General features: G+C 39.6%; 1 protein-coding gene across 1 annotated transcript; it reads left to right on the top strand.

Moving 5' to 3' along the window:
- The first annotated feature begins 3,751 nt into the window (after nt 1–3,751).
- NDUFC1 (NADH:ubiquinone oxidoreductase subunit C1) lies at nt 3,752–15,007 on the top strand. The gene is made up of 4 exons (XM_069105395.1): nt 3,752–3,909; nt 5,941–6,044; nt 12,805–12,892; nt 14,695–15,007. The coding sequence occupies exons 1-3, from the start codon at nt 3,840–3,842 to the stop codon at nt 12,862–12,864; spliced, it is 234 nt and encodes a 77-aa protein (XP_068961496.1). The 5' UTR covers nt 3,752–3,839; the 3' UTR covers nt 12,865–12,892; nt 14,695–15,007.
- The last annotated feature ends 482 nt before the right edge of the window (nt 15,008–15,489 follow it).

The following is a 15,489-nucleotide window of genomic DNA, read 5'->3' as shown; positions in this document are numbered from 1 at the left end:
TCAGTCTAGTTACACAGTCTAGTGGCTTTGATAGTCTGAGCTCAACAATAAAATAGCTATGTTGATAACTATCTAATGAAAACTGGAGATTCAAATTAGCCTCAGTTACACAGAATGATATTCTATCCAGGTATTCACAAAAAACATGATTATCCCACGCCATCGTTTGATGCTGCTGAGTGCAAACTTTACCTGTTATATTTGCAGCCCTGGTTTTTGGTGTTTTGGTTTTGGTTTTTTTTTTTTCTTTTTGGAAGGAGGAAGGCAGGGCATTGGGGTTAAATGACTTGCCCAAGGTCACACGGCTAATACGTGTTAAGTGTCTGAGGCCGGATTGCATCCCAGTTTTGCAAACTTAAGGTTTTTTGTCTCCATCTCAAAAAAGATTTTAAAAGTAATCATTATTTCATTTGCAAATTTTTCATTTAATTCTGGAAATAGGTTAAATACTCAGAAGTATATACAATTTCATTTAGTAATACCTTCACTAAGAACTGAGGTTTTTTTTGTTTATATATATATTGCTTTTTGGAGGGCAATTGGGGTTAATTGACTTGCTCAAGGTCACACAGCTAGTTTTGTGTGTGTTACTTGTCTGAGATCTAATTTGAACTCAGGTACTCCTGACTCCAGGCCCAGTGCTCTATTCACTGCGCCACCTAGCTGCCCCAACTGAGTTGTTTTCCAAGAGCATGAAAAGACTAGAGGTAAAGCTCAAGTCTTTTGGATGTTACCGTACATGCTATTCCAGTTCAGGACTCAAAGCTAAGTAGCCCAACTGGAGGTAATGGCAACACTTTAACAATGACAACACTTTATAAAAGCTTATTAAACTCTTTCCTCCTAACAGCACTGTGAAATAGATAGTATAAGCATTATCCCCATTGTATAGAGATGAATAGAAGCAGTGCAGCATATTGTGTATTGTGCTGGCCTTGAAAGTCAGGAAAACCTAGGTATAAATTCTGCCTCTGACATTTAGTGGTCTCATAACCCTCAGCAAGTTGATTTACCAGTATGTGCCTCAAACAACTCCCTAGGACTTGTCAGTCATCAATGGATTTCAATCTGTTATCAGTGGAGGGAATCCCCATATCAGAAGTTCCCCACCTAATGAAAGGGAAGCTCCTTCTAAACAATCCGTAACAGATAATAACTAATATTTATATAATGCTTGCTATGTGCCAGCTTGTTTTGTGGGAAAATAGAAGTAACTTGTCCAATGTCACAAAGCTAGTTGTCTGAAGCTGAATTGGAACTCGATCTTCCCGTCTCTAGGTCTAGGGTTTTAAAAAATCCACTATGCCACCTAGTGACCTAAGACAGGAAACAGGTTCAAGGAAAGTCGTGATTTGGATATGGTCACAGCTAGTAAATAACCTATGTCCCCAATTCCAGGGCTTTCGTAGCAATTAGAGAATCTATAGTTGAGAATCCTTAGAAATTATCTAGCCTTATTCTCTTTTTTTTTTCCCCTTCAGATGAAGGCACCAAGGCCAAGAGATGTGAGCTAACTTGTCCAAGATCAGTAAAAGACAGGATTCAAACCCACATCTTAACTCCAGAGTTCTTTCCACTACAGCACACTGCCTTTTAGTCCTGGTTTAAACTGTCATTTCAGATCTGATTTATAACTTCTGTCACAAGTGTATTTTCAAGCATAAGTCCATTCAAGCAGCTTCCAACTTGTGGAAAATTTGCATTACTCCATCACTTTCTCAAAATCTATAGTAAGATGGAAACTGTAGTAAAAAAAAAAAATATATATATATATATATTATATATACATACATACACATATATGAGGGCAATGAGGGGTGACTTTCACTAACAACCTTAAGGCAATTAATAACTTGCTTATTAAGCTTGAAGACTCTGACACATGGCTTCTGTTCTAACCTGTTAGATAGTGAATAGGAGCTATGTTGTGGCATGTTTCCTTTCAAATGAGGCCATAAGAAGGATTATATATATATATATATATATATATATATACTAACTTGCTGAGAAGACAAAATTATAATTTGAGAGCTAGCCACTGACTCAGTAAATTGGTGACTGGTTTGCTTACTTGAGCTTAAGACCTAGAGGCCCAAACTCGTTGCAAAACTATAAAGTGACTCATGTGTCATCAATCCATTGGGTAGGCAGTTTTATATACAGATAAGCCAGAAAAGCTACTACACTCCTAATTGTGTAACATTGTGGTCAGCAATTCTTGGACAAAGTTAAAATAGACCAATAACATATTTAAATTTCCTAAAGGAAAAGTAGGAAGGGAAAAAAAGATTTTGGTATATCAATTTTATTGGTATTCATAAACTTAACAGACAAAAGTTGCTATGGTAAAAGATAAGCAACTGGCATAATGGAAATTGAAGTAGGGATGCCTGGCTTTGTGAAGAGACTCACTGACAACCAGCATTTATTAAGGGGCCAGGCCTTGCACTAAGTCTCTTAGTTGTTTGGAAAATGGGATAATAATACTTATACTGCTATTTAACAGGATTGTGAGGAAGTCATCTTGTGAGCCTTATAAGAGGTACATGAGTTAATGTCATTATTACTTTATGCAGACTAGTAGAAGTAAAGTTTTCCATGAAAAATACTCAACAAAACAGAATTTTATGAACATAGGCCCTTTTAAGGTTCAAGTAGGATTATTTTACAGGATCATAGATTTAGGTTTGGAAGGGACCTTAGAGGTCTTCTAATTAAATGCCCTCGTTTTACAGGTGAAGAATCTGAAATTCAGAAAAGTTAAGTAATTTTCTCTAGGGATCAGAAGAGAATTTAGAGACCATCTGATCCAGGGAGCCTTAATGTGAAGCCCTAGGTCCCAGTCTTTCAATCAATCACATTTATACACTGGGCTAAGTGCTGCAGATACAAAAAGAGGCAAAAGACAGTCCCTGCTCTCAAAGAGCCTACAATCCAATGGGGAAGACAAGATGCAAAAAAATATGTACAAAGCAAGCCCAATACAGGATAAATAGGAAATAATTAAAAGAGGGAAGCACTAGAATTAAAGGGGAGTGGGGAAGACTTCCAATAAAGTGAGATTTTAGTTTGGAAATAAACCCTGCAAATCAGTAGTTGAAGTGGAAGAGGGAGAACATTCCAGGCATGAGGAACAGTCAGAGAAAATGCCTAGAACCGGGAGGGGAAAAATCTTGTTTGATGAATAAATTTCAAGAGTTCTTGGAGAACATTATTATTAGCATTTCCTTCAATCCTTTATAAACATGATTCAGAGAAGGGGCCCATAGTCTTCACCTATGAGACAGCTAGGTGGCGCCTGGAGACAAGATCTGAATTCAAATCCAAAACCAGACTTCCTAGCTGTGTGACCCCGGGCAAGTCCCTTCACTTTTGTCTGCCTCAGTTTCCTCTTCTGTAAAATGGAGAAAACAGCAGCAGCAATCAAGGTTGTGAGGATCAAACGAGACAATGTCTGTAAAAGAGCTTAGCACAGAGCCCAGCACATAGTAGGCGTTTCATACACGCTTATTTCCTTCTTTCGCCAAAGTGCCAAAAGTTAAGAAACTCTCATTTAGACCAACCCTCCCTCCTAAAAAACCCCAACAACTTTCAGAGGCAGCATGGTAAAAGGGACAGAGCGTGTCTGGCCCAAAACAGGAGGCTCCCCTTTTCCTGTTTTTCACCCCAGGTCCCACTTCACCAACTGATAAATCAAAGCAAAAAGGGAGGGGCGGGGCTGGAGCTTGGAACAGGAAGACGTCACAAAGCCCCGCCTCCTGCCCGGGCCGGACCTGGGGCAGGGCTTGTCGGGGTCACGGGATCAGGGGGCGGGGCCCCAGGACGACGTACGGACTAAGATGGCGCCGTCCCTGATGCTGCTGCCGCCCCTCTCCCGGTTCCTCTCCGGGGCCCAAGTTCCACGCCACAGTGAGTGTCCCCACGGCCCGCGATTCCTTCCCCGGGTCCCAATCCTCTCTTGATCCCTGGGGGAGCGAGTGCGAAGAGGAAGGCGCGGTTCACGCGTGTCTCGGGCCGGCCTTGTCCGTGACCTTCGGTCTGCGTCGCGTGCCTCCCCCCAGTTTGCGGCCCTCCCCCTAGGCCACCCCAGCTGCGGTCCTTCACCCTCCAGTCACTCCGCTCCACCACGACCATCCTAAGTCCTGCCCTCCCCCCTTTATTCATTAATATTGTCATCTCTTTTGCACTTCAAAGGTTGCAAAACTCTTGGTCCTCTTCTTATCCCTATCTTACAGATAGGGAAACTGAGGCTGAGAGGTTAAGCGACATGCCCAGGGTCACCCAGCAAAATGTACGCCTAAGGCAGGATTTGAACCCAAGTCTTACCCATTCTGAATCCATCGTTCCACTGCACCAGCCATCTTTTAGGTTTGAAAGCTAGAAGGGACCTTTATATAGATTGTGATACTGCAGATATTTCTTCAGTGCCTACTGTATGCACCATCACCAAGCTAGCTCCTTGGGTTCATAAGATAGGACCCTGCCCTCATAACCAGTGGGCCCTTTTGGTTCTCAAAGTACTTTTCCCACAGCAGTGCTGAGAAGGAGCTGGTATTTTATTTAATGGTATTATTCCCAATTTACAAATGAGGAAATTGAGGCCCAGAGCAGCAAAAGCCTGTCAAGGAAGACCTGACGTCGGGTACAGTCTGAGACTCTTACTTAGCTGTGATCCTGGCCAAGTCATTTAAGCCCTGTTTGTCTCAATTTATTCATCTGTCAAATGGATGGGCAAATGAGGTAATAATTGTAAAACACTTAGTGTGGTGCCTGGCACAGAGCAAGTGCTATATAAATGTTAGCTATTATTATTGTTGGCAGCTAGTTGGTGAAGGGGATAGGGTGCTAGGCCTTGAGTCAGGAAGACTCATCTTGTTGAGTGACCTCAAACACTTATTAGTTGTATGACCCTGGGCAAGTCACTGAACCCTATTTGCCTCAGTTTCCTTATCTGTGAAATGAGCTGGAGAAAGAAATGAAAACCATTCCAATATCTTTGCCAAGAAGACCCCAGATGGGGTCACAGAATCAGATATGATCGAATAACAAAAATTATTTGTCAGTAATCACATAGAGATTATAGTAGCTACCATCCAACCATCCTAGAACTTGCAGTTTTCTATTCACAACATTCTGTCTCTGTGCCTTTGCATACACTTTTCATAATGACCTTCTTCCTTAGCTTTGCCTCATGGATGCCTAGATTCCTTAAAAGCTCAGCTCACATCCCCACCTGCAATATGATCCCACCAGTTGGTAGTGTGCTTTTCCCCTTATTCTCTGAATTTACTTTGGATGATTTTACTAAGTCTCTTAACCTCTTAGTGCCCCCAGGCAACTTCCTAATAGATGCTGATTTACTTTGGTGGAAGCAGTTTTTCTACATGGGTAAAATTACATATCTATTTCTTCCACCAAAATAGTTTTAATTTGAGAACAGTTTTTTATTTTCCAATATAATATAACCTTCCTGAGGGAAGAAATTGTTTTGGTTTTGTCTTTGTGTCCCCAGTGTGCTTAACATATCATAGGCACTTAATAAATGCTTCTTGAAGTGAACAGAGGAATAAGACACCAATATAGACTTTAAAATACACACTAATATATATTTAAGTGCATTAGAAAGTACAAAATATGGTGGTATGTACACAGAATCATATAGCTCATAAATGCAAAGGCCAGACTATGTGAACTCACATGGTCTGAGAAACCTAGTATCTCCCACATCCATTCTGCTCTTGAGATAGTCTAGAATGGGCTCACTCAGTAACATTTTTTACCATGAAAATTGGAAAAGCCATCAAGGATGATGGGATTGACCTGGGATTGAATCTGGGCTCAGACACTTAGTATACACCCAGAAACACCTGGCCGTGTAACCTTGAGCAAGTTAACCCCAATTTCTTAAAAAAAAAAATGCTTATTTATTTCCTATTTCAGCTTTGGTTCGTTCAACATTTTACGTTCGGGGCAACCAAAATGAAAAACCCAACTGGCTGAAAGTTATACTAACCTTGGGCACTACTGCAGGCTTGTGGGCCTTTGTAAGTATTCCTTTCTACAGAGAATCAAGTTATTCAATATGGGAAACAGAAGGATAGTAGTGGGGACAAAGGTTGTTATGAAATGGAAAGTTGCTGATTGTGTTTAATCTCTTGGCAGACTTGTGTAGATGATAGGATTTCAGAGTGGGAAGAGACCTCAGGAACCATTTGGTCAAAGCTATACCTCAAAAAGAATTTCCTTTATGACATAACTGACAAGTGGTCATCTGGCTTTTGCTTCACCTTCAGTAAAGAACACTCTACCCCCAGAAACAGCTGGGTTCTGCTTTTCTTTTTTTTTTTCTTTTTTTTAATGCTTTATTAACTTCTGATTTACATCATTTGTTTCCACCAGATTTGAGTTAAAAATTTTCTCCCCGTTTTTCTCCTACCCACCGCCCCAAAATAGCAGTCCCACAGGATATCCCCTCCTCCGATCTGTTCTTTCCCATATTTTCTCCCATACCCCTTTTGACTTTTCCAGTGGATCTCTATGCCTCAGTGCCTGTATATCTTATTTCCCAATTACATGTAAGATGGTATTAATAACAGTATATATATATATATATTTGATTTTAAAACTTTCAATTCCAGATTCATTCCCTTCCTTCCTTGTCCCCCACCCTCACTGGGAAGATAAGCAGTTCAGTATAGGTTGTACATGTGTGGCTAATGCAAAACAATAACATAGTAGATATATTGTAAAAGACTGACTATATTTCCCTCCTTCCTATCCCACCTCCCACTTGTTCTATTCTCTACTTTGATCCCATCCCTTTTCAAAAGTGGGTGCTTCCAACTTCCCTCCCCCCGAGCCTGCCCTCCCTTTCATCATCCCCCCTCTCATCCCTTTCCCCCCCTACTCTTCTGGAGGGTGAGATACCCTATTTAGTGTGTATTTCACTCCCACCTCAAGCCAAATTCAATGGGAATAAGGTTGACTCATGCCCTTTTGCCTTCCTATTCTTCCCCTCCATTGTAACCATTTTCCCTTGCCTTTTCTGTATGAGATAGTTCACCCCAATCTGTCTCTCCCCATCTCCTCTCATTATATTCCTCTCTCACCTCTTAATTTCACCTTTTAAGTATCATCCCTTCCTGTTAAATTGGTCCTGTGCCCTCTATCTATGTATACCTGTAAACATATATACACATATATGTGTATAAAACATATAAATACATATGTTTTATATATAATAATATATTATATATAAATATATTAACATATTATATATATATATATCTTTCTAATCCCTTCAACTACTGAGAAAAGTTTCATAAGTTACAATTATGTTTTTCCATGTAGGAATGTTAATAGTTCAACTTTGATAAGTTCCTTATGATTTCTTTTCCCTGTTTACCTTCTCATGCTTCTCTTGCTTCTTGTATCTGGATGTCAAATTTTCTATTCAACTCTGGTTTTTTCAGCAAGAATGCTTGGAAGTCCTCTATTCCACTGAATGACGATATTTTTCCCTGAAACACGATACTCAGTTTTGCTGGGTAGGTGACTCTTGGTTTTAATCCCAGCTCCTTTGACCTCTTGAATATCATATTCCAAGCCCTTCGATCCCTCAGTGTAGAAGCTGCCAGATCCTGGGTTATCCTGATTGTGTTTCCACAATATTCAAATTGTTTCTTCCTAGCTGCTTGTAATATTCTCTCCTTAATCTTGGAATTCCGGAACCTGGCTATAATATTCCTAGGAGTTGTCTTTTGGGGATCTTTTTCAGGAGGTGATCGGTGGATTCTTTCAACCTCTATTTTGCCCTCTGGTACTAAAACATCAGGGCAGTTTTCTTTGAGAACTTCCTGGAGGATGATTTCTAGGTTCTTACTTTGGTCATGGCTTTCAGGTAGTCCAATAATTTTTAAATTATCTCTCCTGGATCTATTTTCCAGTTCAGTGGTTTTTCCCATGAGATATTTCACATTGCCTTCTATTCTTTCATTTGTTTGGATCTGTTTAACAGCATCTTGATTTCTCATAAAGTCATTAGCTTCCATTTGCTCCAATCTAATTCTGAAGCAATGATTCTCTTTATTGAGCTTTTGAGATTCTTTTTCCATCTGGCAAATTCAGCTTTTTAAGGCATTCTTCTCCTCATTGCGTTTTTGAGCTTCTTTTACCATTTGAGTCAGTCTGTTTTTTTAAGGTATTATTTTCCTCAGTCAGGCTGTTGACTCTCATTTCTAATTTTCTTGCATTCTCATTTCTCTTCCCAATTTTTCCTCCACTTCTCTTATCTGCTTCTGAAGGTCCTCTATGGCCTGCAACCAGCTTGTATTTTCCTTTGAAGCTTTTGGTGCAGGAGTTCTGACTTCACTGTTTTTATCCTGTTCCATGCTTTGCTCCTTTTTGTCCCCAAAATAGGAGTGTAAGGTTGAAATCTTCTGTCTGCTTTGTTTCCTTTGCCTGCTCATTTTTCCACTCAATTACTTGACTTTTGGGCTTTTTGCCACAGTAGGACTCTGCCACCAGACAGGAGAACTTTATTCCAAATGCTGGGGTTTTCTCAGCTGCCAGAGGTATTAGATTGGTGCCCTCTCTAAGGTCTCCACACGCTCTGGCAAGCTGGATACACACCCCAGGACCTCCACCCTAGACTGCAATCCAGATCCAAGCAGGTTAAAGCAAGAATGATTACCCCTCAGACTGGTGCTTGGTCCCCCTACACTCTGCAGGCCAGGAGCTGAAGCTGCCATGTGGTGCTGGCTGGGTATGCTGGAGTCTCAGCGGCTTTTCTCCCTGGGGGTAAAAGCCACGCACTCCCACTTACTGGTCCCAAAGTCCAGACTGCTCTGACCTCTCACTTTGTCCTTCGCATCTATGTGTTGATAAATCTGGAAACGGCCACAGCTGCTGCTGATCTGGAGTCCCTCTGGCCGGCAGCTGGTCAGGCCTGCCCTGGGGCTAAAGCCTTGGTGTGGGGCTGGGCTCGGCTCCCAGAGCGCTGTGCTGGATTCCTGCCAGCCTGCCAGGCTGTCCTTAGCGGGAGGTTAGCTTCTCTGTGTCATTTTGTAGGTTCTGCAGCTCCACAGTTTGTTTAGAGCCCCCTTTTTACATGGATTGGGGAAGGTGGAGGCCGGAGCCGCGGGGAGGTCATGCTTCTACTCCTCCTTCATCTTGGTTCCGCCCCCGGTGACCCCTGCTTTTCAATTGCTTTGTTGGAAAGTTTCTTCGCATCAAACCTGCTTCTGCCTATTCCAGCTAGGCCTGCCCTCTGGAGCTAAGCAGAGCAAGTTTTAACCTTGTTCCAAGTGATATTCCTTCAGGTTTTTAAAGACAACTGACATTCCTCTTTCACTACCTCCAAGACTTCTCCAACTTCTTTAAACTGATTATTTGACAACTGTCCCAATTGACTCCTGGACCATCTCTGGCTCAACAATCTCCTTTCTAAAATGGGAACTGTACAGAGTAGGGCAAGACTATCACCTCCTTCCTGGAAGCTATGCCTCTTGATACCCACTAAGATCACATTAATTTTCTTGTTTGCCATGTTATAACTGTTGATCCATGTTGAATTTAAAATTCGATAAAACTCACAGATCTTTTCTCAGATAAACTATATATATAACCATGCCTCCCCTGTGTTGTAGCTTCAAAAGTGATATTTTGAACCCAAAATTTAAGACAATTGAATATTAACATATGTTCAAAGTGTAGAGTTGTTTCATTCCTAGAAGGGGACAGAAGCCCAAGTAATGCTTTTGTATTTTAACACTATAAAATCTCTAAAGAGTGGGGAAAATTCCTGAAGTACAAATGGAAGCACAAAGATTCTTTTGATATTTCTGGTAATGTCCAGGAAAGGAAAAGGGATAGGTATAGGAGAGTCAATCTTTTTCAGTATTTCTTTCATATTAGAATTGTGTTAGCCTATCAGTGGAATCTCTTCCAGACTTTTACTGCATTCTCTTTATTCTTCTTTTTGGTATCCTTAGTGTCACTATCTTATCCAAGTGCTGCGGGGAAAAGCAAAAACAGTGAACGGGGTATAGAAATGAAATTCCATTATTACAACTCTATGACTGGATCTTCTTCCAGGTTATGCCTTCTAACCATAGGTTCTATCCTAAAAATTATTCCATTGCCTGAAAGTATTACTATTCAGTCATTCCTGATATGACTACATATATTTCCATGCTTTAATAGATCTGTGATCTAATCCATGTAATGTCATTCCCTCCACAGATGTAGATCATAACTCTTGCATGCTTTCTCAGCCTTTATCATTCCTGTCTTTCAAAGATCTTCCACAAAGGATTGATTCAGAGTCCTAGGTACTTCCTCTTAGACCTGCAGGGTTCTGTCCTTGGCCCTCTTCTCTTCTTCCTCTATCCTGTTTCACATGGTGATCTCATCAGTTCTCATGGATTTAATTACTATGTCTATGCTGATGATTCTCAAATCAAATCCTGCTCCAAACTCTCTGCTTACCTCCAGTTTCACATCTCCAACTGCTTTTCAGGCACCTTGAACTATATGTTCATTAGACATCCTAAAGTCAGTGTTTCGAAAACTGAATTCATTTTCTTTCCTCCTGAATTCCCCCCACATCTTCACACCCCCATCCCACCTTCCCTATTACTATAGAGACCAACACCATCTTCCCAATCCCTCAAGCTCACAACCTAGGAGTCATCCTGGATTCCTCCTTTCCTCTTACCCTCTATATTCAATGTGCTAATAAGGCCTGTTGATGTCACCTTTACAATAGTTCTCAAATATACCCCCCTTCTGTCCTCTGACACTGCTACCACTGTGGTACAGGCCCTCATTACTTCATGCTTGTATTATTGCAGTAGGCTGCTGGTAGGTCTGCCTGCCTAAAGTCTCTCACCACTCCAGTGCATCATCCTTTCAGCCACCAAAGCGATTTTCCTAAAGCTTGGGTCCAGTTATGACACACACACACACACACACACACACACACACACACACACACACACACACACACACACACACACACACACACTTAACTCCAGTGGGTCCCTGTTGTCCTCAGGAAGAAATACAGAAGTGTCTGTTTGGCATTCAGAGCCCTTTCTAACCTGTCCGCCTAACACCGCCCCCCTCCCCCCCTTCCAGTCCTCTTACCTTTTACTCCTGGCAAGACACTCCATCTGTTGGCACTTTCTCTGGCTGTACCCCATGCCTGGAATACTCTCCCTTCTCTGCTCCAAATACTGACCTCCTTGGTTTTTTTAAGTCCCAACTAAAATCCCTTTTTTTACTTGAAGCTTTCCCGTCCTCTCTTAATTACAGTGCCTTCCCTCTGTTAATTATTTCCTATTTAATTTCCTATTTATATTTATGGCTTACTTTGTATATATTTGTTTGCATCTTGTCTCTGCCATGAGATTATAAGCTTCTTGAGGACAGGGACTATCTTTTACCTCTTTTTGTATCCACAGCACTTTGCACAGTGCCTATCACATGGTTGGTACTTTATGGACCTTAAAACTGATTTCTGTAATCTAACTTTTTGTGGTAAATACATTGTTAGAAATCACATTTGCAGTTGATAGGATCTCAAAATAAAACAGTTGAATAAGAACTTCTCTAGTGACATAGCAGTTAAAAAGAAAGTTCAACCTGGTACATTTTCAGCGTTCTTTCCTCCTCTTTTCCTCTTCCAAACTCTTAACCTTTTTTTTGTCTTGAATTTTCTCATAGGTCTAGTTGATAAAGGGAGTTGAAGGTTGCTGGTTTCTTGATTGGAGAATGATGAAATTGTGAATTCATAGTTTTTAATATTTGTAATAAGACTTTATTTTACTTTAAGTGATATAAGGAATCTTCAGTTTGGTTCACTTCAGTTTTAATTAGGAGTGTTTGGTTTATGACAATGGGACAGAAATAGAACTGAAGGAAGATAATAACTGGAATGAGACAGTGTCAAAAAAAGTGTCATGCCAAAGCAGATGGATGATTACATAATTCTGACAGTGGTACCAACATGTATTTTATAATTGCATGTGAGTTATCTTCCATGACAGAAAGCTCAGAAGTTTCGAAATAGACTCTCAGTTCAACTCTATTTACTTATAACTGATTACAATTATAGCATTTGTTAATAGTTCTAAATACATCTTGAAATGTTATTTCCATGCATACCAATTCATGGGCTAGATAAATTGACTATATATAGTATAAAGTAGAATTTCCTTTTATTTATCCTGAATTGAGCCTCTTTAAGCGTCAAAGGATGCCTTTAGTTCTAGTGTACCAGATTTTTATAAATGAGTATTAGGTTCACCCTAGCCATATCATACATAATTCAAAAGTCCTAATTATTTTAGTCTGACCTGATCCTGAAAAATATAATTGTTGACAGATTGCTCCTGTAAAACATCTTGGGGAGGGCAGCTAGATGGCACAGTGAATAGAGCACTGGCCCTGGAGTCAGGTGGACCTGAGTTCAAATCTGGCCTCAAACACTTAACACAAAACTAGCCTTGTGACCTTGGGCAAGTCACTTAACCGCAATTGTCCTACCTTCCCCCCTCCAAAAAGCAAAAAAAAAACAAAACCAAAAAAACACCTTGGGGAAACACCTCTTGGCAGAGAGGTGGTATATCACAGGTACAGAATGAATAGGGCTTAGATCTTCAGACAGCCAATATCTTGGTTTGTTTTTGCTTGACTGCACTTATTTCTTGCGAAAGTAAGGGGTACAAGGGAACCATTGGGAAGGAAAAAACTGATGTGCAAACTGTGGTTTTCTATTTTTTAACTATTTCTATCCTTTAGCTCCTCCAACAACACAATGAAGATACTTTAGAGTATGAAAGAAGAAAAGGTCTAGAATAAATTATTTGAATCTGCTTCTTTCCTAATTGTAAGTACATAGGAGTTTATAGATTAAAGAGATTTTTGGAAATTGTTTTCTAATGTCAGTCTAATGTCAGCAAATTTCTAAGTAAACTATATGAATGGTTTTTCTTGTTACATCATTAATACTTATTATATCATGTTGTTTTCTATATAAAATCCTACTCTAATGCTTCATCAGTGTGTGAGGGTGAGCTGTGTTCTTTGCTAGTAAAGCATTCATTTTTACAGTTCCTATATATCTGCCATTGCAGGAACAGGATATGTTCACCAACAGACTGACTGGAGGGTGATCAATTTTTCAGTCTCAAAAACCATTTAACAATTTTCAGAAGGATTTTGTATGCTTTACAAGAGGGAATATCCACATTATAGATCTTTGAAGTATTGTGTTCTATCAAAACTTTTTTAATTATAATGTCTTGTCTTCTTTTTTTGGTATATATAATGTCATTTATTATTATCATTGCTACTGCTGCTTTTACTACTGCACAAGATCATACAGTTATTAAATATCAGAAACAGTATTAGATTCCAAGTTGTCTTAACTCCAAATCCAGTGAGTGGTTATTTTCCCACTGTGTCATGCTCCCTTATGCACTCCCACACAAGCACCCCCACATATACAAAAGTCATCCATTAAACATTTATTTATCACTCATTATGTGGAAAGCACTATGGTGGGCCGCAGGGGTATCAAGGCAAAAAAGGAACATCACTGCCCTTGAGGGGGTCATTTTTTGTTTTCACCTTTGTGTCCATAGAGCCCAGTAGTATCTTGACTCTTAAGCATCCTTATACATAATCTATTTTGTAGACTACACTTGTGATTTTATTACTACAGGGAAGATGATGAGGAAATTCCTTCTACCAGTACAGATGCTCTTCAGCTTACAGTCTCTAAGATATGTTTCCAGTACTAAGGGATGAAATGTCATGCCCATAATGTGTCAGAGGCAGCATTTAAACCCCGTGGCTTTCTGACTTAGAGGCTGCTTCTCCATCCACTATGCTATGCAGTCTCAGTAATCTTTTCTTAAAATGGTGTCATTCAGTATCTGACTACTGCACTATCATGCCTATCTGGAAAAATATAATTTAATTACTAAATGAGTCAAAAACACAGCTGACTGATTAAAGATGATCAATATTGAAGCTGGAAACATCATCTTTAAAACAGGCCATTTGATGGTTTCATGGATTTCGATACCTTTAAGGTTTAAGTTTTGTTCTCCAGATCAGGTTCTTTTTATCTTCCCACCCAGTTTCCTTTTCTTTCCACTGCCTATGTATTCACTATTCATTCATAAACATTAAAGACTAGAAATATTGAGTTACTATTCACACAGCAATAAATAGGCACTGATTATTCTCTGTGTGCCCAGAGTCATTGTTTGGCGGTGGGAGTGGGGTTGGGGACAACAATAGAAAGGAAATTAAAACATAGTACCTGCTCCCAAATAATTTCTAATTCTAGCTCTAATAGAAGAAACAGTACAGTTCAAGAAATACCTACCCTGTGATAACTGTTAACTGTGAGGGCACAAAAATGAAAATGAAAGTGCTAGAAAACTGGGGCAGCTAGGTGGTGCAGTGAATGCAATTTCACCAGCCCTGGAGTCAAGAGGACCTGAGTTCAAATCCAGTCACAGACACTTAACACAAAAAACTAGTCTTGTGACTTTAGGCAAGTCACTAAACCCCAGTTGCCCTACCTTCCCCCTCCAAAAAGCAAAATAAATAAATAGAATAAAATAAAATAATACTGTTCCATTCTAATACTATTCTTTTTTTCTTCCATGGTTTTAGGTGTGCTGTAAGAAGTGTTGACAACCAATTTGTGGGTCCATTGAATGATACATCAGAAAAACAACTTGTGTTAGTATTTCTCTACAGTATCACAGAATGTACAAATAAAAAGTTATCTTAAAAAAGGATACCTGCCCACTTTTCAGGTTATATACTTCCCATCAACTAGCAGAAAATTCAAGTTTGAAACCAGTATTTAATACACTTGTACAGATGAGAGGGACCTTACTTACATTTGAAAGACACTAATATAGATAAGCAAATTAAGAATTTCAATAAAAACTAAAAATAAAACCCATTGCCTGAAATTCAATACTGGTAGTTAATATTTTTATGGCACTTATCCTCCATCATCAGATACAACATTGCCGTGAAACTGGTAATTCAGGATGTTCATGGGGATTTTCTTTTAGCTGATAGTTTCAATATCATTCTGCCAAGCTGGTTATTTCTTTATGTGAAGTTTTGTTTCAGAATCAGAATGGTAATTATTTAACAGTTTGGCAAATCGGGAATACAGAAATGCTTCTAGTAAATCAAAAAAGGTCACCCCCTTTATTTTCTTCTAGCATAGTCATTTGGAGTTTAAAAAAAATGTAGAGATGGGTACCTAATCTAGCATCCTAATTCTATTCTTTGGAAGTTTAACGATTAGCCTTTGAGTTCCTGTCCTTTCTCCACTGTTACAGGTGCTTAATGCAACCTTTTAGCCCTTCTGTTTTGTAGTTCGTGATTTGGTGGGTAAATTGTTAGGAACTGAGGGGACACAGAAATGATTAAGATGGTCCCATTCCT

The sequence above is a fragment of the Petaurus breviceps genome, unplaced genomic scaffold, assembly GCF_028583685.1.
Source record: "Petaurus breviceps papuanus isolate PSGF00001 unplaced genomic scaffold, PetGlider_PUasm1.0 76, whole genome shotgun sequence".
Classification (NCBI taxonomy): domain Eukaryota; kingdom Metazoa; phylum Chordata; class Mammalia; order Diprotodontia; family Petauridae; genus Petaurus; species Petaurus breviceps.
This window is presented reverse-complemented; position numbering and strand designations above follow the sequence as displayed.